The following is a 24989-nucleotide window of genomic DNA, read 5'->3' on the forward strand; positions in this document are numbered from 1 at the left end:
GTGTCAGATGTTTCTGAAGATTATAGTCTTGTTTGGTACCACCTAGGTCAAGTATGAGGTCTTAGTTTAATCAAGTCGCTTTATTCTTTAATGCATTCATTCTACAAATGCTCAAAATTTGACCTTGGCCTTATCATACTCACCAATTAGGGTCCCTGACTGCACTCTTTTATCGATTTTGGAAATTACCTGAGCTGGACACAGACAGGGACCTAAAAATGAATTGCAAAATATGCAAAAACAGTAATAATTCCCCCAAGCCATTATTTCCGTAGAGGGAAACAAAAATCACTTTGCACCTGTTTCTGATCACACACATTTAGGCAGTTCAACCTATTAGTTACAGGTCAGTGCTTCTCAAACTTGGACTTGCCTACAGATCACATGGCGATTTGTTAAAATGCAGACTCTGCCTCAGTAGGCAGTAGGCCTGGGATGGGCTTGAGAGGCTGTCTTTCCAGCAGGCTCACAGGCGCTGATGCTGAGGTGTAGGCCCAGCCCTGCCTTTCACGCCCAGTGTGGCATGCTTCCTGGAGCTCTCCTGTCATATGCACCCTCTCTCTCTCCCTCAGCCCCCACTTCCGGCACTTGTGTTCCTCTCGGGGCGTGGGGGGCTATCAGGCATTTCAGTACATCTGACCAGAACAGTGTTTTCGGGGAGTCTCAAGAGAGACGCTGGACTGTGCCAGGTCCAGACCTCTGCCCCGCAGGGGACGGTGCGGCAAGCTCTCCCTGGCTCTTGCAGATGTCACCTGATACCTGTGCCTGCCCCTGGGTGTGACTGTAGACTTCGGCCACATCGTTTAAGGCAAGTGTTGTTAAGCATTCGGATTCGTAATAAAAATCTGTCCCTGGTGAGGGATGGGGGAGTTATAAATTTATACATTGTTACATAGTGAGCTGTCACCATTTCAGGTCAGATCTATTTATTTTGTACCTTGTCCTCATAAAGTTGAAAGTCTAAGATTTTAGTAAGTAAACAAATAATAATGGAAGGTTTCTTCTAATATCTCCAAGGACCTTCGAGATGATGACTGTTTTGTTGTAGGCAACTATATTTGTTAAGACGTTTGCTGTAGAAAACTGTGTATAAAATCTGTTGGTTACAGACTATTGGTTTATGCACCAGCCTTGGGGTGATGATCCCCTCCCTGATCTGGTTCTGATTCATCTGTCCAGTTTAAACAACTCTGCAGTCTGCCTCAGAAACAGGAATGTAGCTAAAAGCATTCAGTGTGAAAAGGTTATTATTCAAGGAAAATAAATGATTGATGCTAACAATTAACTTTAAAACACAAATGGGAATCTCATTTTTTTTTTCATGACCCCAGCCTTCACCTCTTGAAGAGAAGTCTTGCTGACTCTGTGTCTTTAATGCCTGATCCCTCAGGATCTATTACTACTTTGTAGCAGATGTCCCTGAAACTTGGCAGCTTGAAACCCCAACTTTTCATTGTCCTCTCACAGTTTCCATGTGGAATCGGGGCACTGCCCGGCCGAATGGATCCTTATGCAGCAGGGTCTCCCCCAGCATTCACGCATGGTGTCAGCTGGGGCTGTGGTCTCATCTGACGGCCCGACTAAGGGAGAATCCCTTTTTCCCAGTTCACTCACGTGCTTATTCACAGGATTCCAGTCCTTTGGGTTGTTGCATGGAGGACCTCTGTTCTCCATGGGCTGTTGCCTCAGTTCCTTCCTTACTATGTTGGCTTCTCCATAGGGCGAGTCACTGTGTGACAGCCTTTTTCATGCAGGGCGAGGGCTCTGAGAGAGAGCGAGAGAGAATGAGCAAGATGGAAGTCATGGTCTTTTTCTAGCCTACTCTCTCCCTCCCTCTCTCTCCCCTTCTCTCTCTGCCTCCCTCCCTCTGTCTCTCCCTCCCTCTCTCTGTCCTTCCCTCCCTCACTCTCTCCCTCTCCCTCTCTCTCTCTTTTTAGCCATTTTTATTGAGGCATGGTTGACCTGTAAAAAGCTGTATATGTTTAACGTGTACAACAGTCCCCAAGAGTTTGGGGATAAGTACACATCTGTGGAACCATCACTACCATCAGGGTCATAAACATACTCATCTCCTCCCAAAACCTGTATAATCTTTATCTTTATTATTTTTATTATTATTATTATTATCATTACCTTTATTATTATTGTTATTATTACTTTTTATTACCTTTAACCACTTTATTACCTTTATTATTATTGTTATTATTACTTGTGTGTATGCTAAGAGTACTTCACATAGATTCTACCTTTGTAGCAAATTTTAAGTATATAGTATCGTATTATTAGCTGAGGGCATGATGCTGTGCAGTAAGTCTACAAGACTTCTTTATCTTGTCGAACTAGAACTTTGTACCCTTTGGCCATCACCTCCCCCATTTCCCCTAACCCTCAGCCCCTGGCGTCCACCATTCTACTCTCTGCTTCTATGAGTTTGTATTAGAAGCCACATATCAGTGAGATCAGACCGTATTTGTCTTTCTTTGGCTGACTTCTATCAGCTAGCATAATGCCCTCTAGGTCCATCCATATTATTTCAAGTGGCAGGATTTCCTTCTTTTTTAAGACTGAACAATAGCACATCGTACATATATACCACATTTTATTTATCCGTCCGTCCATTGAGGTACATTTAGATTGTTTCCCTATCTTGGCGTCACCTAATCCCTGAAGGGACATCCCATCGCTGTGTTCTGCTTATTAGAACAAAGTCACCGTTGAGGGGATTGCACAGGGACGTGACTGTCACAACGCAGGGATCTTTGGGACCTTCTTGGAGTCTTTCTGCCGCACGTAGTAAGGGCTCAATAAATACAAGTTCCCATCAGCTGTAGTGCCAGATAGCCGTCCTTAGCAATGAGATGCATGCCCCAGGGCTTCATGCAGCCCTTGTTCAGATGGAGTTCAAGTTGGTTGTGACTTGCTCGAGCAGTTCACCACCCGAGCTGTAGGTCCGGAACTCGTGGGGTGACTTTGCACACACAGTTTGTTCTATAAGTAAGTGCGGGCAGTTCGCACGCTTGCGTCTTTAAGTTCTGGTAAAGAAATTGAGGAGGAAGGGTGGCCTAACGCCGGGGGTCTACTGTAGGATGACAGCAGGCCAGTGTGGTGGGCTGGAGGGTGGCTGCGGAATTCGGAAAGGTTGGACTGGCGCTTTGCCACTGAGATCTCAGCCCGGATGTGGCACGTTAGAGAGAGGCCTTCCCTGTGTGCCCAGTTGGAATTGGCCATTGCTTCTCACGCCACCTTCCTAGTCCTGGCATTCTGGCTCCCTTCCCTGCTCACTTCTTTGTCCGTCGTCTTCGTCCCCCGTGCGGACTGAGCCCCGGGAGAGCAGGGGGCTCGGCTGTCTGGGTCCAGACGTGTACTGTCGCCACCACGTGTGGGGCCTGGCAAACAGTTGACTCTCGGTGAACACTTACCGAATAAGTGAATGTGCCGAACCCACAGATGTGAACTGACTCTAAGGAATTTTGTGGAAGTTGTAATATCTTCATGACTTCCACAGGAAATGCCCCTTACTCAGTTCACATGCAAGATACACTAATTTGTTAAAAAGAAGAAAACAGTCTGAAGGTGGTGGGGTCGTTTTGTCCCTGCCACGGATCGCTGGTGGCCGTTAGGCAAGCCGTGGCACGTCTCTGGGCCACAGCCTCCTCAGAGGATAAAAACAGGGGCTGCAGATTGGGGCTCTTCACGCTGCTCTGCGCTCGGACCCAGCTCAGGCTCAGGAGCTCTGGTTTTCAACACTGGTCTACCGTGTAAGGTTTGGTTCGAAGAAAGGGTGGAAAGGGTGCTGTCACCAGGAAAAAGAAAAGCTGGACACCCACAGGGATTCCATGCCCACTAATGGCCCTTCCTGCTCCGCAAAACCACGCGCCCAGTGCAGTTCTTTGGTCTGATAAGGGTGGGCACCTGTGGCCCGCGAAGCTTGGGAGCAGCAGAACCAGCAGGAAGGGCAAGCCTAATCCTTTTGGTGCAGGTGACGTAGCACCCTTTCCAAGAACATGAAGAATCCCCTCTTCCTTCCTTTCTCCCTGCTTCCCCCCCACCCCCCAGCCTCACACCTCGTTTAAGCCCGCATCGTGCTGCCTTTGAAATGTTAGCATCGATTTTTTTTTTTCTTTTTTTCTCGTTGACTAACTCATTCCGAGATTTCATTTCTGGCACTGCATCTCCTGCCAGATCACCAGAGCTTCCAAGCTCCGAGTTTTATAATTAAAATTCTGTCACATCCCCCGAAACAGTGCAAATTGTGCCATTAAGCCTGGCATAAAAGATTTGCAAGCACTTCACCTAGTAATTTAAATATAATACTTCTGGCAGCTTTCAATTTCTGGTATTTTTAATTCTAATTAAAAAACTATTATTGAACGTTAATATCCTCTATACGGCATGCTGTTGTGCCTCTGTGCTCCATCTTGGCCGGCTAGTTTTAAACAAACAGCTTGGCTGGGTGGCTGTTGCTGCCCACGTGGTTTTTCCTGGCCTTTGGGAATCACCAGGTCCCAGGCATAATTAGTATAAATCAAAATCCTCTAGACTATGACAGGAAAATGGTATGTTTGAACAGCAGCTTATTAAAATGACCTACTTAATTTAAGAAAAATATTGTATCCACTTGCACGATAACCTGGATGCTTTCCCTGACAGATTTTATAATATTTCTTCCCTCTCCCTCCCCCGCCCCCTTCGTTTTTACAAGAAAAGGAAAGGGAATGGAAAGGCCCATTCTACTTCATCCAAGGCGCAGACCCACAGTTCGGGCTCATGAAGGCCTGGTCCACCGGGAACTGTGACAGCGGCGGTGACGAGTGGGGGCAGGAGATCCGTCTAACTGAGCAAGCTGTTCAGGCCGTCAACAAGTTGAAGCCCAGACCCAGATTCTTTGTTCTCTGCGGGGACCTCATCCACGCCATGCCAGGTAAGCCTTGCACGGGGCCTGGGGCCTCCTCTGCTTCCTCTGGTCCTGAGTGCATTTGGGCAGAGGAACAGATTTCTCTCGAAGAGACGTCTTTATTTAGGAATGGCTCACTCCTTCCCTCCATGGCTATTGGAGGGAGTATCCTTGAACATCAGAAAATGCACGCTCATTTTATATTTAGAATTTGGCGAGATTGATCGCCGTAATTAGGCAGAGCTACAGTTCTGATGATCTGAGCTTACTATGAAAAATGGAACAGATTCCCATGTGTCACCTTTATTTCCAGGGGACAAACTTGAACTGCTTCCAGATACCATATCCATAAATGTAACCTTCTTCTCTTGTTTCTCCTCTTCTGACACTTTAATTTCTCCTGTATTTGTTAGTGCTTTTTCATTTGCAAGTGACAGAAATCTAACATAAACTGGATTATTATTATTATTACTATTATTATATTTTTTATTAAAACTTTTTTTATGTTTTAATTTTTTTTTTTTTTTTTGAGAGAGAGCAAGCAGAAGTGGGACAGGGACACAGACAGTGGGAGACACAGAATCCGAAGCAGGCTCCAGGCTCCACGCTGTCAACACAGAGCCCGACATGGGACTCGAACCCACAAACTGTGAGATCGTGACCTGAGCTGAAATCAGAGGCTTAACCGACTGAGCCACCCCGGCAGTGCCCCTGTGTTTTTAAACATGTGTGTTCCTTTATGGGACTGTGAAGTCCAGGGGCCTCTCTGGGCTTCAGGTATGGCTGGATCCAGAAGCTTAGAGTTTGTGATCAGGACTTGGTTTCTGTTGCTCAGCCCTGCTTTCCTCTGGGTTGATTGCATTTTTAGGCAGGCTGTCTCTAGGTAGTGGTCCCTGGGAGCTCCTACCAGAAACCATAAGAGAAAGAAAATGCCTCATTCTTGGTGGTCCAATCAAAGTCCCAGACCGGCACTCATCCTTCATCCTGCTCTTATGGCCCCTTGAAACCAGGGTGTGGGCTCATTTCCACTGCAGCAGTGTGGTCTGAAGAGTAGGATGGTTCCGCACAAGAAAAGTGAGATCGAATGTAAGAAACAACAGGTGCCTTCTAGAAGTCTCTTGCGTTTTGTTTCTTCTTCTGATACCTTCTCTCCCAGGCAAGAATAAAGTCCAGTGAGCAAGTACAAGCATGTGGAACCTCCACCTGCCCATCAGAGAGGTAGCGTGGACTCCCATGTCCACTGTTAGTGGAACAGTGGTCTCTGCTTTTGGAGCAGCAGTGGCTTGAAGACCATTGCAGAAAACACTGCAGTGGCCACACGTTTGCTTTGGCTAATGCCATCTTGTAAACCAGGACTCTGGGTCCTGATGTGATTTCCAGGGCCTTTACAAGCTGAGGCACTCTACAATAGGCTGGGTTGCATTCATTTTTCAAGCTTCCCGTGTCTAGCAGCCACCCTATCGAGAACAATCCCGAAGTAAAGATGTGAGGATGGAAAAAGGGCTGCCCGGAATCACTCTCCCCAAGTCCAGTGAGTGTAATGAGCAGGAGGAACCCTCAGAACTCCCCTCATTCTCTGTTTACACATATTTTATGCAAAATCATGAATGTGGACATGCCCATGTCATTGGATGGAACCCAAGGGCGGTCATCCCCGGAGAATCAGCCTGTCCTGCTATTGGGCTTATACAGAGGAGGCAAGGTGGGGAAGAAGGAAAGTAAGGCAGTGGATAGAGACCTGAACTAGGGTGGATGCCAGCTCCACACCTGCCACTGATGTGCTGGGTAGACTTGGACCAGGCCCCTTACCTTCTCTGGGCCTCCGTTTCTGAGCCCATCAGTGCAATAAGCATTCAAAACCTCGACCTTGTAGGGCTTCACCACATGGGGGCAGGTGCAGGGGGTGGACATCTCAGCAGCTTGGAGCAGAAGCACCTTCACACTTGGTCACCCTTGGTGACCACAGGATGCCCCAGTCTCTAAAGGAGTTAGAAATCAGAGTAGGACCCAGAGTCTTGGTTGACAAGGTAAAATCAGGGTAATATGCCAGTTGACCAGATTAATGCTGCTTCCCGGTGGTCTGATTTGCTGTTAGCTGGGTGCTTTGGCATCATTTGGCCCGTGTGCACTGTAGCATCAGCTAGATCTCTCATTCTGGACCATCCAGTGAGCAAAGTTCTGCTTTTCCTGGACAGTTGAAGGTCAGATTCCAAATCTACTGTTTTTATGTGCAGCGATTTCTTTTCTTTGCAAATAGAAATGTTACAGGACTCACTAGAATTATATAGCATGTTTTCGTAGATGTTTACCAACTTGTTCCGAATTACATTAATGTGTTCGGTCGTTATTTCAAAATAAGATTTAAAATAAAAGCTCTCCATGCAATCTCATTGCTGCTTCAATGAAATATACTGAGCATAGTAAATTAAAAGATACGGTTTTTATGCTCAACTTTTCCCGTTGGTCAGAAGACCTTGTAAACGTGAACCGGCAATCTTTTGAGCACATATTTTATATGCAGTGTGACCCGAGCAGAATTTGTATCTGTTCTGAAGAGTTGGACTGTTTTGGATGCTTGTAACTGAGCCAGTGGAGGGACTGTAACTGTTTTGAATATTGTGGTCGGAGATTAAGCAGAACGTTTTAAAGCTAGTTACCATTTTTTAATATGCAATTAGCGGCTTCCTCCTCATTTAGCTCATATGCAGGGGCAGACACTAGAAAAGTAATTATTTGCTTTGACTGCTTAGCACATTGTTAATTATCAGATGCATATATTAATAGGCAAATAAAATCAGAAAGCATACTTTTAATTCTACCATAAATAATATCTTGGGCCAAGTAGTTTTAAGTTCAAACTGGAGCAAAAGAACTTTATGAATAATGCTTGTTCTAATGAAAGTCATAATGCACTTTTCCATTATAAATATTCATCATGGGGCATCTGAGTGGCTCAGTCGGTTAAGCGTCAGACTTCTGCTCGGGTCATGATCTCACAGTTCGTGGGTTCGAACCCCGTGTCGGGCTCTGTGCTGACAGCTTGGAGCCTGGAGCCTGCTTCGGATTCTGTGTCTCCCTCTCTCTCTGCCCCTCCCCTGCTCACACTCTGTCTCTCTCTGCCTCTCAAAAATGAATAAACGTTAAAAAAATAAATATTCGTCATAATATTTGTTCACCTACACATACTCAGCGTGTACACACTGAGTGCCAGTTACAGTGCCAGATGCTGTGGATATAATGGTTGGAGATGAGCAAGCAGCCCTTCTGTGGAACGTAGAGTCTGATAAAGGAAGTGCAAAAGGAAGGACGGTGCCAGGGCCTGAAGGGAAAGCCTAAGAAATGCAGGACAAAGTCCAGGTAGTTTTGAAAGACATGTTTTCACTCTGCAGATGTCTTTTTGGTTACGTTGGTATTTTCTTATTTTATGAAGCTTCTCAGTGGGATAAACGCATTATCAATAGCAAATGGACATTTGTGCTCTTGAGACCACTGATTTTCGGTCCATCACGCTGAAGCCCAGGGTACTTTGTTTGGTCGCCCTGATGTGGAGACTCTGACCCCCTGATGCTGTCCGTGGGAACCTTGCTCGGTTTCGGCAGTCATGTGAGGAATCGACAGGTGGAATGTGATGATGCCATTCGAGTACAGGGGGGTCCTCTCAGCCTGTAGGACAGTTTGTTATTAATGTGTGTGTCTGCCCTGTTGATTAAAAATTGCCACAACCAAACAAAACAGATAGTGTGGAACAAATTCTTCCCTGGATATAAAGGCTCCTTGAAGGGTTCTTTGTATATGGTCCTCTGCTTTGGGCAGCTGTTACATGATTTCACGTCCGTGACTGATTTGGCCTCTGGAAATCCTGCAAACGTAAAGCGAGGCAAGCCCGCACTAGCCTTATTCCAGTACGAGGTGTGTGAGTTTTGTGTGGCTGCTGTAACAAACTCCTGCAAGCTCAGTGGCTTGGAACAACACACAATGATTGTCCTGCAGTCCTGGAGGTCCGAAGTCTAGAAGCCCTGGGTCTGCAGCGCTATGGTGTTCGACAGGCTTCAGCTTCTGGAGGCTGCTCACCTTTCTTGGGTCATGGCCATTTCCATCTTCACAGCCAGCAGCATAGCGTTTTCTCTCTTCTCTGACCTTTTTTTTATTTTATTTTTTTATTTATTTATTTATTTTTTTTTTAATTTTTTTTTTCAACTTTTTATTTATTTTTGGGACAGAGAGAGACAGACCATGAACGGGGGAGGGGCAGAGAGAGAGGGAGACACAGAATCCGAAACAGGCTCCAGGCTCTGAGCCATCAGCCCAGAGCCTGACGCGGGGCTTGAACCCACGGACCGCGAGATCGTGACCTGGCTGAAGTCGGACGCTTAACCGACTGCGCCACCCAGGCGCCCCTCTCTTCTCTGACCTTTGATTCATCCTCTTTTATTTTTTTTTTTTTAATTTGAGAGAGAGAGAGAGAGTAAGGGAGGGCAGAGAGAGAGGGAGAGAGAAAATCTCAAGCAGACTCCATGCTCAGCACAGAGCTGGACATGGGGCTTGATCCGATGACCCTCTGAGCATGACCTGAGCTGAAATCAAGAGTCAGATGCTCTGAGCCACCCAGGCGCCCGTCATATTCTCTCCCTTAAACCTACCCTCCTGCTTCTTTCTTATAAACACCCTTGTGGTTATTGGCCTTCTCCAATAACCCAGGACCTCAAGATCTGATAAAGATCTCCAGCTCAAACTTTATCACATCTGCAAATTCCCCTCTTTCCGGGCAAGATAACACATTCACAGGTTTGGGGGATTGGGATGTGGACATCTTTGGGGGCCACTGTTCAGCCTACCACACATGGGATGCAGTTCAGGGTATGTGCTAGGACCAGTGCTGCTAGCTGACCTACCCATTGGAGTCATGAAAGGAGGGTGTCAGTGCTATTTCCATGTGAACTGGTGGTCAAAACTGGCTCAGGGCAGTTAAGTACTTTTCCTGGGGTCTCTCAGCTTATAAGCGGTGGAGTCAGGATCCGACCCCAGTCCAGCTGTGTTCAGACCTCATGCACTTCACAGGGCAGCCTCCCTGCTCAAAGGGTGGTCCCCAGGATAGCAGTCAAGAGCTTGTTTGGAATGTAGAATTTCTGCCCCACCCAGATCTGATGAGATGGAATCGGCATTTTTAAGAGATCCCCAGGTCTTATTACTTATGGGCCATAAAGTTTTGAGGCGTATTTGCTGGACAAAAATGCACCAGGCCCTGTGTGTTTTGCACTAGGTACAAATTTTGTGTGTACATTCGTGGTTTGCGGGCATTCCCTTCAACTGTTAAAGATAATGGTGCTTAACAAGGGGGCTGTCCCTACTTGAGCCTTCCCAAGCTAAGCCCTCACAGACAAATGTTTTAAGTTTGTGGGTTTTGCTTGGCTTCCTCAACACCATTTTGAGCAACTACAACAAAACAGAACTTGCCCAAAATATTCAGGAAAGCAGTCACCCATATTTGCTTTACAAGGATGTGTATGCGGAATGGTTGGGAGAGTGAGGACGGGCTCTTTGACTGGGGTTGTGTCCATGTGCCTAATCCCTTATGTGCTATTCCAAAGTCCAGAGAGCTCTGGAAACTAAGAGTTTTTCTTAAGTTTGAAAACTAACTCAATTGGCAGCAAAATCGACCTGAACTGACACGAGGATATTTATAGTCTTTCTTTATCCTACTTCTTGGGAATATTCATGTGTTTTGCCAGCAAAATATTACTATGCTCCATTACAGGGTGTTGCCTGAGATCCAGCTCGAGGGGTTATTTAATATGTGCCCCACGCCCAGTATTGCTGTTTTTAGAGTTTGAAAAACTCCAACCTTCAAAGCAGATCTGGCCCCTCGGGTTTAGGATAAGAACATAATGAATCTGCAATATTGATAAGTTTGGATTTATGGATGAAGAAGCCTTTCATCACTAGAAACCGAAGGCTTTTTTCCATCCCTCCAATTTAACTTTCTCCCGAGGTAACTTCTGCATACCCACTGCACGGTAAGCATCTCAGTTTCTAAGTTAAAATGATCCCAGGATCTCTCCTATTTAAATTTTGGGCACTATTTTTGTTGGGACCAAAGGGACTGAATATGAAAATGCAATTGAATTCAGAAATGACTCTGACAAATTGAAGGAGAGGATATGTGCACCGAGGTGATGTTTGCTATAGATAAGTGCAGAATAATCCACTTAGGTGGAAAAGTCTTAACTTCAAGGCAGAAAAGGGCTGGATGTCTGCAGATACGGCTGTAAAGGGCCAGAAAGTAAAGGAATGCGCAGAGTGGTGGTTAGGAATGGGGAGATGCTGTGGGAATGTAAAGTAGAATTACTTGTGGACGGGACTGTGGTTTTCTGAAAAGATCCAAGTGAAACCTGAAAAAGGACTCAGTTTGGTAGCTCTTTGCCTTAAATGAGATGTGAACAGGCCAAGGTCCAGATAGGAGTCACCACGGCCAAATGACCCCCAAGACACCTTTCCCAGTTGGAGATTTTAATTCTGTGATGAATGGATACAGTCGGGAAACGAAGCGAAGATGGAGTGCTTTGGTGGGCCGGGCTTCAGGCGGAGAATAAGCCGTGTGTCCTTTTGGCGTTCACGTAATCCAGGAGGGTTGGTGTTCTTTTTCCCCCAACTGGGCAGACACCAAACACATGAACATAATTCTGGTAGAAGACAGACTGTGATAAGCAAAGCCTCAGAGGAATTGAGAAACAAAGCCAGGAAGAGGCCTTATCACATCCCTGCGACCTCTACCAGTTCACCTTCTTCCAAGCTTCATTCTGAGATCCTACGGGGCAGGTGCAGGCGGGGAGGGGTGTGTGTTTGTGTTGGTTGTGTGTTTTCATCCAGTACCCAAAGCTGTTGAGCGTGGCAAAGGTGTTCACTGAATGCAGGTCAAACGAATCACTCTGTTTCCAGTAGTGCTTAGCAAGTGGTCAGAACGTGGGAGGCCCCCAGTACAAATTTCTGGATTAGACGAAAAGTCAGTTCATTTATTTACCAGGTCTCTCCTGAGTGCTTAACTTTGTGCAGGCAGTGTTCTAGGTGCTTGTGCTGCCTCAGCGAATACAACAGACAGAAGTCCTTGCTTGACCTAGAAATAAGGGGCACGGACACATGGAAACATGACATTCTTTTTTTTTTTTTTTTTCCTTCTCATTCTGATCTTTTGTAGTATTCAAACTCAGGTTGATATGGATCTGTGTTATTATTTCATTAGATTATTAAATGATACAACTGATACGTGAATATGATCCCTTTGTAAAGATTTAGCATCTGTGTCTAGAATCAACTGTGTAACATCACCCAAGTCCTTCCCTTGGGGTCACCATATGTAAGATACATATATATATATATGTATATATATATATATACATATATATATATATCTGTCTTATAAATGTCTTTATTCAGTGCATGTTGTTCTGTGACTTCCTTTTTCCCCTTCCGTCTACCTGGAAAATCCTTGTATGTTGCTACATAGAGGTTTATGTCGGGCTTTTAATAAGGGCATTGCCTTCCATGGATGAGATCTTGTAATTGGTTAATCCTCTCCCCTGGTTGGAACTAGGAGTGATAATCTCCTCCTGTTGGAGCTAATCTAAACAGTGCTGCCATTGGACATTCTCCTATACTGCAGGTCAGTTTTCCTTCAGGCTTGAAGTTGGGTGGATTGGCCGGGTTTCGGATCTCCTGTGGCATTTGCACGACCTGAACACCGGCCAGGTTGCTGCGTGCTTCCCCGAAGGACATCTCTCAGGGATTGACCCATACTTCCACGTTATCTCTTCTGTGCCACCAGCATCTCAGTCCCTCTTATACAAGCGGTAAATCCCAGCAGTGCCCACCCCACCATCGCTACTCAGAAAGTTTCCATTGGACCAAAACCCTCTTGTGCCTATCACAGGATTTGTTCCTGCTGTTTTTTGAAAAACAGCTCAGTTAACTTAGGTGCATTTCCTTACCTGTGTGATTAGCCTTGAGTTTTTCATTTTAAGTGCCTACTCCAGCTCCAGGAAATGCTAAGATTTGAAGACGCTTTACCAAACAGCTTAACAGCCAGCAACAAAAAAAGGGTCATATGAGAGCAAGGCAGTGCTCTGCCTGGGATGGGAAGTCCCCAGCCCCTGGCATGGGCATGGCTGTAAGCCTCAGCCCTCCCAGCAGGTTGTGTGTGGCTGAATGCTGAGCAGTGGTAACCCAGAGCAATCAGCCAGCCCTGTGGCTCCCTAGATCCTTCACATCCATTATGAGCCTGTTAAAGCATCTAGGCAATCAGCGACAATACCTTCCTTCTGCCAAGGCTGATTGAAAGTGGTTTGAACTAATTTACCTAATATTACTAATTAGGGAGCTTGGAGCATTACTTGAAAAGTTGTTTCTGATTAGGTGTGTGATCAGCAGTAGCATTGCTGGCAGCCGTGATTGTCCCCTCCCGCAGCCCCCAGCACATGGTGTCACTCAGAGAGGCTGTGCTCCTTGCAGGCCTTGTCAACTCTTTGTCCCCAGTCAGGGCCTCTTAACCTGCTGTGTGCCTTGGGCCCCTTTGGCAGGTTAGCAAACAACCTCTGGACCACCACTCAGAATAATAAATTTTTAATTTTTTTTTTTTAATGTTTATTTATTTTTTGAGACGGAGAGAGACAGAGCATGAACGGGGGAGGGTCAGAGAGAGAGGGAGACACAGAATCCGAAGCAGGCTCCAGGCTCTGAGCTGTTAGCACAGAGCCCGACGCGGGGCTTGAACCCACGGACCGTGAGATCATGACCTGAGCTGAAGTTAGACGCTCAACCGACTGAGCCACCCAGGCGCCCCAAAATAATAAGTTTTTAAGTGCCTAGAATAAAATGCATAGGATTTCAAAGGAAACCGATCACATTGAAATACACTTATCAAAATATTTTAAAATTATTTGATAGAGTAAAACGCATACTTCTTTGTTGGTCTGTTATACAACACAGTCCAGCAGGGCTAATGACTACCATAATTTCAAAGTGGTGCTGAGCTTAAACAATGTCATGAGGTGTCCCCAGCAACTGTAATGGGATATGAAAAATCCTCGTGGTTTCTGTTGGTGACAATCACAGGAGCCTTGATAAGACCTCTGTGATTTTCTGCTTAACTTAATAGTAGGAGGAAATGCTAAATATCAGAGGTTAGTGGAAATGCAGGGTTTTTTCCCATCTAGATTCACAGATCCCCGTGGACCCCAGATTCAGAGCCCTTATCCGTGTGCACATATGGACACCCTGTTGTTTGCCAGCTGGAGCTGTCTCGTCGTAGTCAACTTGTGGATATTATAATTGACCAAGGTGTAAACTCAGTGGCAGAAACGCTACCTTTAACTAAAGGCTAAAAGGCTTCCTAATTATGGCTGTGAAAGTGTGGATGTGTGATTATTCAGTGAAAAGACATGACAGGAGCTAGTGAACAATTTCCTTTTGATTAAGGGCGGGGGGGGGGGCGGGAATCTGTATTCTTTCTCTCTGGTTTCCAGTGTTTGGATCAAAAACATACTATTGAGAAAGCCTTATCGCATTGGTTTATTTGTTCCATGAAGCGTTTGGGAGGGCTTAAAACAAATAGAAGCACACAAGGAAAAAATATAAGTAAGAAACGACCAGTCAGGACCAAAGAAAATATAAGTTCATGTGTGAAGTCAAGAGTAGAGAGAGGGAGGCAGAAACAAACAGGCAGAGCTTAAGGGCCCGTGGTTGATAAGATGTTGGTTTCTCCGGAGACAATAAAGACGATTGCCAGAGAAAGAAGATCAAACCCATATCTAAGAGGGACACAGCTTTTTCTAGAGTGTCATAGATTTAAAAGAAAGATTTCATGAGGATTGCTTTCTGGGGCACTAAGTGATGTAATGTCTGGCATGGGGACTGCTAGAGTCCAGTTTCTTAAACTGGGTGTTAAGTCCATGAATCGGCTGCGTCCAACTGGTGAGCCCCATAAAACCGGGCAAAAAACCCCAGCATATCTGCATAGATGCTTTGGGGAGTGGAATGGGGAGAAGGACTGTAGTCCTTCCATGACTCAAAAGACTCCATGACTCAAAAGAAGGTTAAGCAACCAAGGAGCTGACCGCCCCTGCTTGTGGCTTCCATCTGAGGGCACTTTCCCTCAAGGGGAGGTGAACATAGAGGCCATTGGGCAGAGAACCTGTGGGGGTCTGCTCTTGAGCCCAGTTCCAGTTTCTGCCCTGCCCTGGGGAGTTTCCAGGGACAGCGGATGGATGCTGCGGAAGCTTGTAGAGTTCCCTGGTAAATGGATATTATTATATAGAACCCGTGACTTCCTCGCGCGCACCTAGCTGATTGAAACATTTACACCTCTCCTCTCATTGTTTTTCACTCTAAACACTAATTTCCTGGAATTGGCACATTTCCCACTTTTGATGGGCCTATTTTCTGCCACTAAATGAAATACTAAAAAGGGAGCATGATCCCAAAGGGGTTCAATTATCAGGTAATTGGTCAAGTGATTAGAATGTGAAATGAGAAATATAACAAGAGGCTGGGATGCAGCACATTTAAGTGCCAGAACTGCTCAAGGTGCCTGTTTTGTAACCCTCAGAATTTAGAGACTCGCCTGCATGTTTGGAATTCTAGATTGTTCCCCTCTAGTTCCTCAGTAGTTTATTGGTAAACCATGGTGAGTTCTTTTGAATATATATTATTTGGGTTGTATAAAAAATTTACTGTCTCGGGGCGCCTGGGTGGCGCAGTCGGTTAAGCGTCCGACTTCAGCCAGGTCACGATCTCGCGGTCCGTGGGTTCGAGCCCCGCGTCGGGCTCTGGGCTGACGGCTCGGAGCCTGGAGCCTGTTTCCGATTCTGTGTCTCCCTCTCTCTCTGTCCCTCCCCCGTTCATGCTCTGTCTCTCCCTGTCCCAAAAATAAGTAAACGTTGGAAAAAAAAAATTAAAAAAAAAAAAATTTACTGTCTCTTCCTTCCTTTATGTATTGTTTGGGTGAAATACTGCTGTCATAATCCATAAATATTCTTGTGAAGAAATTCTATATTGATCTGTAAGGTAGCCACTTTAGACATTTCACTTGGATAATAGATTTTGCTTCATCTTCCCCCGCCCCCGCCTCCCGAAAACACAGTGAAGCACTTTCCATACCTTACCAAAGCCCCCAGTTGTGTCGAGCCCTTTATTAATTGCACCCCAAGTTGGCTCATAGTACAGATTCAGCAGTGAGTCGCAGGAAACGTCTGGGAGCAGCCAGTGTAATAAGCTGTAGCTGTTAGATGCAAAACTAAATGAATTTTGTCTAATAACATGTACAATTTAAGAAGTAGTAGAACCTGATTAAGCTTGATCTGTTGGCAATGTGGCGCCAAATGACTACGTGAGTAATGCTTAGGCTTGCAGAGTTTTAGATCAATGAACTTGCATAGCTCAATTAATTAGGAGAAGATAATGGAAAAGATTCGAGATGGCGAGATGGGATTACGGCTCTGTAAATTCTCTGGCGCTAGATGAAACTAAATGTTTTTAATTGGAAGGAATAAATCCTTTTCTTAAGTTTCCACTCAAGGCTGCTTTTGCCGCGCGGTCCCCAGTCCCCGTGTATCCCAGAGCAGCGTCCTCCCCCTCCACTGGTCTGCTCTGGCCTTGACTGTCTATAGTCCAAGTCAGGCCAGTCGGCTGTAATTCGGTTGTAATTCGTAATTGTGTGATCAGTCACAGCAGGTAAGTATGGTGGGGGGGGGGGGGTCTGCCTGGTCCAGCTTAGCGAGAAGCAGGCCCAGTGCCTGTATAGCCTCAGGAGGCGTCCAGCGGGCCAAGGAGGGAGGCAGGGAGCGAGAGGCCGCCCAAATGGCACAATCTAATCTGGTGGCCTTCGTGAGTGCCGGCGGCTGTGAGGGAAGGCGTGCTGGGCTGGAGCGGCTTCCGTGGAGCCAGAGCACTCTTGGTAGCCGCGCTGTGCTCACGGTGTCAATGGTGACATCAAATCCAGAAGGTATCCAGAGAAATAGCGTCTCCACCCACCCTGGTGTACTTCTCCTCCGAGAACGCCACACTGGCTTTTCATGAAAAATGATAGAAAGGCAGCAAGCGTACGTACACTGCGTGCACGGTGTTTTGTAAAACAACAAAATGGGAGCAGAGAAGAGCCAGCGTTTACTTCTCTTGTTTCTGTTCTCTTCCCTGGCAGCGTGTGCAGGTGCCCGTTGCTGTTTTCAGGGCGCGAGATACCAGAGCGTGCGTCACCTGCCCCCGACTGGTGGGCATTTGGTTGTGTCCCGTGTTCTGTCATGACCGGTACCAGTAGGGCCCCCGCGTGACCCTGCACCTCTGTGCACACGCGCAGCTGTTAAGAATGCGGCCGTGAAGTCCACGTGCTTAAATTCAAATCCTGGACCTCTTCTTTACCAGCCCGATAACCTTGGGCAAATTACCTCCCTCTCTGGCTGAGTTTCCTTGTCTGTAAAATGCGGATGATAACGGTACTTCGCAGGCTTCTCATAAAACTTTAAAAAGTGCTTAGAGTGCGGTCTGGAATTTAATACCGTTGTACAGTAATCACAATTATTCCTGCCAGTGGCGTTTAAAAAAATTTGTTTTTAACGTTTATTTGTTACTGAGAGATAACGGTTAATGCGGTCTGGAATTTAATACCGTTGTACAATAATCACGATTATTCCTGCTAGTGGCGTTTAAAAAAATTTTTTTTTTTAATTTATTTTTGAGACAGAGACAGAGCATGAGCAGGGGAGGGGCACAGAGAGAGGGAGACACAGAATCCGAAGCAGGCTCCAGGCTCTGAGCTGTCAGCACAGAGCCCGACGCGGGGCTCGAACTCACGAACCGTGAGATCATGACCTGAGCCGAAGTCGGCCACTTAACCGACTGAGCCACCCAGGTGCCCCTAAAAAAAATTTTTTTTAACGTTTATTTGTTACTGAGAGACAGAGTGTGAACAGAGGAGGGGCAGAGAGAGAGAGGGAGACACAGAATCTGAAGCGGGCTCTAGGCTCCAAGATGACAGCACAGAGCTCGACACGGGGCTTGAACTCACAAACCGCGGGATCATGACCTGAGTGGAAGTCGGTGGCTTAATCGACTGAGCCACTCAGGCACCCCTTGTGGCGTTTTTTAAATGAGAGCTTGTTATTGACATAGAATTCCCATACGTGTATTTCACCCATTTAAAGTGTATAGATCAGTGGTTTCATCTGTATTCACGGAGTCGTGTGACCATCCACCGTCCATTTCAGACGTTTTCATCCATCCCAAAAGAAGCTTTGTGCCCATTAGCTCTCATTGCCTGTTTCCCTCCAGCCCATCCTCATCCCCGGCCCTCCTCAACCGCTAGCATACTCTGAGCCTCTGTGGATTTAGCAGCTCTGGACATTTCGTACGAATGGAATCCTGTAACACGCAGTCCTTTGGGACTGGCGTCTTTCACTGGGCACCATGTTTTCAAGGTTTGTCCACATTGCAGCAGGTGTCAGTGCTTGCTTCTTTTTCATGTCCAAATAATACCGCAGCCTGTGGATAGACCACGTTCTATTTATCTGCTTTTTGTTGTTAGCCCGTGAGATAAACTCTTAGTGGATTGTTGAATTATGGAAAGAGCCCGGATGTCATCGCCTGTTGAATGGTTAAGGAAGATGCAGTATATATGTACAATGGAATATTACTTGGTCATCAAAAAATGAAATCTTGCCATTTGCAACAAGGAGGATGGAAGTGGAGGTTATTATTCTAAGCGAAATAAGACAGAGAAAGATAAATAGATGATTTCACTCACACGTGGAATTTAACAAAACAGATGAACATAAGGGAAGGGAAGCAAACATAAGGTAAAAAGCAGAGAGGGAGACAAACCATAGGAGACTCATAAATACAGAGAACAAACTGAGGGTTGCTGGTGGGGTGTTGGGTAAGGGGATGGGCTAACTGGGCGATGGGCATTAAGGAGGACACTTATTGGGATGAGCACTGGGTATTATATGTAAGTGGTGAATCACTAAATTCTCTTCCTGAAATCATTATTGTACTCATTATATGTTAACTAACTTGCATTTAAATAAAACAAAAATACATAGGGGTGCCTGGATGGCTCAGTTGGTTGAGCATTGGACTTCCCCTCAGGTCAGGTCATGATCTCACAGTTTGTGAGTTGGAGGGCCATGTTGGGCTCTTTGCTGACAACTCAGAGCCTGGAGCCTGCTTCGGATTCTGTGTCGCTGTCTCTCCCTGCCTCGCCCCTGCTTGTGCGTGTGCTCTCTCAAAAATTAATAAACATTTAAAAAAATGTATCTATGTAATGTATTCCAAAAAAGTAGATTGTTGAATCAAATGGTAATACTAAGAAAAGTGGGGCTTTGTCCTAATATGTGGCACAACTAGGACATTTTAGTATTTTTATCCTGTTGCTAAACAATATCCCTAGTGACCCACAAAATCAAACTTACGGTCTCCTGTGTATGAACCTCACTCCTACACTGCCCCCCACCCACCCCCCCCACCCCTGCCGACAAAAGAAGTACAAATAAAGGAGAGGGTGTTGTTAATGTGGAAATGGCAGTCCAGGGCAGTAAACAGAAGGGAGGCGGTGGAGAGTGGCCGCTCTCTTTGCCTCAGGTAAACCCCAGTTTGCCGTCTTCAGCAGTTGAGAATCAGTCTCTTATCATAAGACTCTTAACTCTTCATCCTTCCCAGTTTTCATTAAGGATATTTTGTCTGAAAATGTTGGAAACTAAATAGCAGGTTCACCGAGTGGAGTTCAGCTGCTGGTATGTGTGGCCGCCTTTTTTTTTTTAAAGTAATTACTTCAAAAACAGTATTTCCTGGTTTGTTCCTCATCATTAGGTAAACTGAAGTGGCCACAGACATTGTTACCATAAATAGTAGCACTCAGGGTAGTGGAGAGCCACCAAGGCAGGTAGCTGTGTTATTATGAAATCATGATATTCTTGTCCCTTCCTCCCGACAAGCAAACAGTCAGGTCTGACAGCTCTCCCAGCACTGCCCAGCTGGTTATGGGATGCTGGGCCGAGCCCAGCCCCAGAACTCAGAGCATAGCCCCCTTTTACTGGACCCTCACAGAGCATAGACGTCCTAGAGAGAATGGCACGACCAGCCAAGGCTGCATGAGAACTAGGGGAACGGGGTGAAGGCGGGTGGGGACAAGTGTTCCCGACTTGAATTTGATGACAGCCACCCCTATATGCTTTTTTGTTTTTAAAAAAATTTTTTTTAATGTTTATTTCTGAGAGAGAGAGAGACAGAGCATGAGTGGGGGAGGGGCAGAGGCGGGGCGGGGGGGGGACACAGAATCCAAAGCAGGCTCCAGCCTCTGAGCTGTCAGCACAGAGCCCGATGCGGGGCTTGAACTCACAGGCCGAGAGATCATGACCTGAGCCGCAGCTGGTCGCTCAACCGACTGAGCCACCCAGGTGCTGCCCCCACCCCCCACACATGCTCTTTTGGATATAAACCTACACAATACAAAATGGTCTGTCTCTGTGTCCATTTAAGGGTGAGGCCGTGCAGGTCTGTGCAGGTGGAAACAGGTGCCATTTTTTTGCAATTTAGGCCATCCTGCCAACCCTGGGCCACATCAGTATTATCAGGTTGAGGTTAATAGGATGATATTGTCATGGGAGTTGCTTTTCTTTGTTTAATAGACCAGGGCAGCAGTACTCAAAGATGTTAGGTTTTAAAATTTCAGTTATCGGTAAATTAAAAATGGTCCCCAGAGTCCATAACCCAGGAATCTCCAAACGCTTGATACATGCTGTGGGATGTGGGAGCTTTGCAGCAATTCTGAATGGAAGACAGCTGTCTGTCTTTCTTTTTTAACGTTTACTTATTTCTGAGAGAGAGAGGGAGAGTGGGGAGGGGGGTGAGAGGATCCAAAGCAGGCTCTGCACCGACCGCAGAGACTCCAGGAGGGGCTTTAAGGGACAGCTTTCTCGTTCCTGGTGACCAGGCCTGCTGACAGCCCACGCCAGGACCACTGGGCCCCCAACAGCAGAAAAAAGCGACCATATCATCATAGCAGCCCCTAGACTCACCAGTGATGAATGGCACCGTCTTCTTCAGACTTTTAAAATCACCATGTGGAACTCTTTTCGTTCCGAGACATGTAAAGATTCTTCTACCCGTGAAAGGCGAACTTCATCGATTATTTAGAAAAGACAGAATCAGATGCTTGCGGTGGATGCTTACGCTTGACCTCCCCGTGCATTTGAATGCCACCGTCCCTCCCCAGGGAGGCAGAAACCACCTGCCGTGATTGGAGCCAGATGCCCTGATGTTCTTTCTGGCTTCCCTTGCAGCTAGGACTCGGGCACGTGACCTGGTTTCAACCACCCACATCCGCCTGAAGCAGGTTGTGGATCTTCAGCTGTAGACACAGAAGAGGTAGGGTCCGTCCTGGTGAGGGGTTCCACCTACACCCACATTCCAGGGGCAGCAGTGGGCAGGGTCTTGACGTTACTGTCATCTAGCATGGCCATCCACAGTGTCAGCGGGCAGGCCGGGGTCGGGGGCTGCGTCCAGGCCAGTGTTTCTCCCTGGAAGCATTTTTGCATGCGATTTGAGGTGCTGCTTCTGCCCTTTTATTTAGCCTTGCAACCTGGTTCTCCAGCTTTCTTTGAATCCCAGCTACCTGATAACCTTTAGTAAATTGCTACTCTGCTTAAACTAGCCAGAATCACTTGTTTGCAGGAAAGAGGCTGACCGCTGGAAGCTTGCATGCTGTTTCTTTTAGGTGCTTCCCAATTACTCCCCTGACCCCGGTCCCCAGGCCAGAGTTCACTCTGTGCTTCTCCGTGGGTATCTGCCTTGTTCCACTCACGCCTCACTTTCATCGTGAGAAACCCAGACTCGCTGTCCTTAGAGCTTCCTTTCCATCTGGTGGCGTCTCATTGTTCCTTCAGTCATAAGGATGTTTACTTTCTGGATTCATTCTTCAACCACCTTTCCTCCTCGCCCGACCCCTGCCCAGTGCAGCCCGTCTTCTGTAGCTTTGACTCCCCTCCACCGTGTTAGCCCCAACACTCATGCCAGGACTTTTGCAGCTGCCTGACTGAGCTCTCTACCAAGAGTGTGGCCCCCTCATCAAATCGTCCACCTCCACTGCGTCCTGTGCTCCTCCTGTCACCCGTGTGGTGTGCTTACAATAGATTGCCTCCATCCGGCACACCTCTGTGCACCCCATCCTGCAGGGTGACTTTGCAGCTCCTCCCCTCGGGAGATGGAGGGTGTATGTCGTGTTCCTTTCACCTCTGGTTTGCAGAGGGGTGGTCTGAGCCAGTGACGAAGAGCACAGGCCACAACATCTGTCTTCCCTGCCTGGGTACCAGTCCCAGCTGCATCCTGTCATGGCTGTGTGACCTTGGGCCTCCTCTGTAAATGAGGCTAATGATGGTACCTCCGTGCAGAGGCTTCTTGTGGGGATGACGCAAGATAAAGAACATAAAAGGGCTGGCACAAAATACTCATGGAATAAATGGTGCTGGGCCATCCTCCCCATCCCCCTTCATTGTCCTCCATCTTTGTTGTCGCTGTTGCCATTGTCCTCGTCATCGTCAGCATCTCTTCCTTTGAAACTCAGCTCCGCTTCCTGTCTTTTGAAGACCTCTCCACAATCCCCAGTTTCTAATAATCGCTTCTACTTCGAAACCCAATAGTCGGTCTGTTTCATTCCTGTGGTGCCTGGCTCGGTCTGTCATCTGCGTTTGTCTGACACACACAGTCTTGTTAAGAGCCTGGATTTTGGAGTCAGAAGACATGACTAATTAACTTGTGACTTTGGGCTAGTTACTTAATGTCTTTAAGCCCGGACTCTGTACAGCTGGAAAATCATGAAAATGGAAAACACTAGCTGTGCCAGTGGGCACGCGGGAGGACCGGCTGACACAGTGACTGGGGACCGTTTCGCACAATTCCCTCCCGGCTTGGGAACCTCCTGAAGATAGGTTCTCTGCCATTTATCCACTTGTATCCCAGAACCTCCCTACATAGTAGGTGTTGACAGCATCTACACTTTTCGGAGATAGACCCGAGTTGAAAACTGAGTGTCATTTATGAGCTGTTTGTGGGCAAGTGCCTAGACCTCGCTGAGCCTCTGCTTCCTTAGCTGGAAGCCAGGGGCAGTGACCTCTGTGCTCTCGGATCGTCTGGGGGATGACACAAGGCCATAAACTACAGGACCTCTGACTGGCTTTGGTGGTGGCAGTGATGGAGTGATGTCCTCACTTGTTTTCCTTTATCCTCACTTGACACTGTGCCAGACCGAAGTGACTAGATCCTCCTCTGCCTTTCGTTCCCATGTATTTTGTTCTGTTTCAGAGCAACGCTAGCTTCCGATGAAATGTATTTGGAAACATGGTATTTTCAGCCAAATGGTCTGACACACCGCCGTCTCCTGTAAATAATTACACAGTGTTTTTAATTTGGTACCATTCGAGAGCATGCTGAGAGGACCTTTTCTCCTTCTTGAAAAGGTTGCCACTAGGATTGTTTTGGTAGATCATCTGGAAGGAATGAAGCGCGTCATGGATGCAAATGGTTATTTACTCATGGTACCTGTGCTACTAGGACACCCCCACTCCTTGTGTGGAATATCAGTGCCTAGAGTCTGAGGCTCTGTCTATGTAATGCCAAGTGCTCAAAGGGAAACCACTGAAGGCATTCAGTTTCATGGGTTTTATTTACAAGCATGTCCCGGCCCTTCTGTACCGTTCAGGTAGGCAAACCCTTTAGGAAGACCGCATTGCACGGGGCTCCTAGCATCTGTAGTGACGCGTGTAGCTAGACCGTGGAGTTCTGTGTTACTCCAGATTAGGGTGGCCACCCAGCCTGCTTTGCGAGGGCCTGTCCTGGTTTCAGCACTAAAAAGTCTCACATCCTGGGAAACTCCTTAGTTCTGGACAAGCTGAGATGGTTGGTTACCCTCCGTGTGCTATAACACGGTCTTCCTATACCCAGATTGTAGTTTGTGAAGATAGACATTTCTCTGGGCGTTGTAACTAAACATTATAGAAGTTGAGATATGGAGCATTGTTGGTTCATGCACTTCATGCAAATGCTCACGACTCCATAGGAAGAAACCCCCTATCAGGGATGTATTTTGGGAGAGCAGTGTCGTCGAGGTCTGCAAGTTTGGTCTCGAGGATTAAAGATGTAGCCTAGGGGCCCTGGGTGGTTCAGTCGGCTAAGCATCTGACTCTTTATCTCGGCTCAGGTCACGATCTCGCGGTTCCTGAGACAGAGCCCCACGTCAGGTTCTGCGCTGACAGTGCGGAGCCTGTTTGGAATTCTCTCTCCTCCTCTCTCTGTCTGCCCTTCCCCGACTCTATTTTGCTCTCTTTCAAAATAAATAAACTTAAAAAAAGTAAAATAAAGCTGAACCCTAAACTTCTCCAGACACCCTCTGACTGCTTACTTTTATCCAATTTATCATTTTGCTGATCTGCTTTCCTGGTATCGCTCCGGAGAATCACTCCCTGTTGCTAACTAAATCTGTCTCTGCTGCTCCTTCCCCTGGAACAGCTTGCACAGAGCCGCCACGTGTGGTTCCACACTGTTGCAAGTCACCCCCTCATTGCAGTGTCTGCCCTTGTGACCTTCCATTCCGGGGGCCCCTGTCTGTCCACAGACTGTCCATGTGGACAGCGCGCTCTCTCAGTCGCCTGTCCTGTGGACATATCCTTGTACCATTTCAGAGGCTCTGTAGCTGAACCGACCTCTGCCTCTTGGAGGCACCTTGCAGAGCCCACTGTGCTCTTTAAGTGTGTCACTTAACTGGGATTTAAGTGTGTCACTTAACCGGGATTTTATTCACACCGCCTCAAACATGTCTTCCCCATTGGCTGAAGGTGTCCACCTGTTTTCATATGATGAAGCAACAGAGAACAAACTAACATCCTATGGATATGAGCCTTCTTAAAAGTATTGATATGTATCATAAGAATGATCTAACATCCTAGCTAGTGGATGTGGAAAGAGATACATTGAAATGCTTGCAGAACGGTCACCCTGAGAGAATTTCAGTGGTCAACCCACGAGGCTCACTGTGACAGTAGTCCAAAATGATGCAGTTCCT

General features: G+C 46.8%; 1 protein-coding gene across 3 annotated transcripts in view; it reads left to right on the top strand.

Moving 5' to 3' along the window:
- The window catches only part of CPPED1 (calcineurin like phosphoesterase domain containing 1), a 113141-nt gene that overhangs the window by 13883 nt on the left and 74269 nt on the right, over positions 1 to 24989 (top strand). For all 3 annotated transcript variants that reach the window (XM_040459012.1, XM_040459010.1, XM_040459011.1), the window contains exon 2: positions 4703 to 4921. In XM_040459012.1, the coding sequence (XP_040314946.1) occupies positions 4703 to 4921 (219 nt within the window). The remainder of the gene's footprint in view (positions 1 to 4702; positions 4922 to 24989) is intronic.

This window comes from Herpailurus yagouaroundi, unplaced genomic scaffold (genome assembly GCF_014898765.1).
Source record: "Herpailurus yagouaroundi ecotype Mexico unplaced genomic scaffold, PumYag 222, whole genome shotgun sequence".
Classification (NCBI taxonomy): domain Eukaryota; kingdom Metazoa; phylum Chordata; class Mammalia; order Carnivora; family Felidae; genus Herpailurus; species Herpailurus yagouaroundi.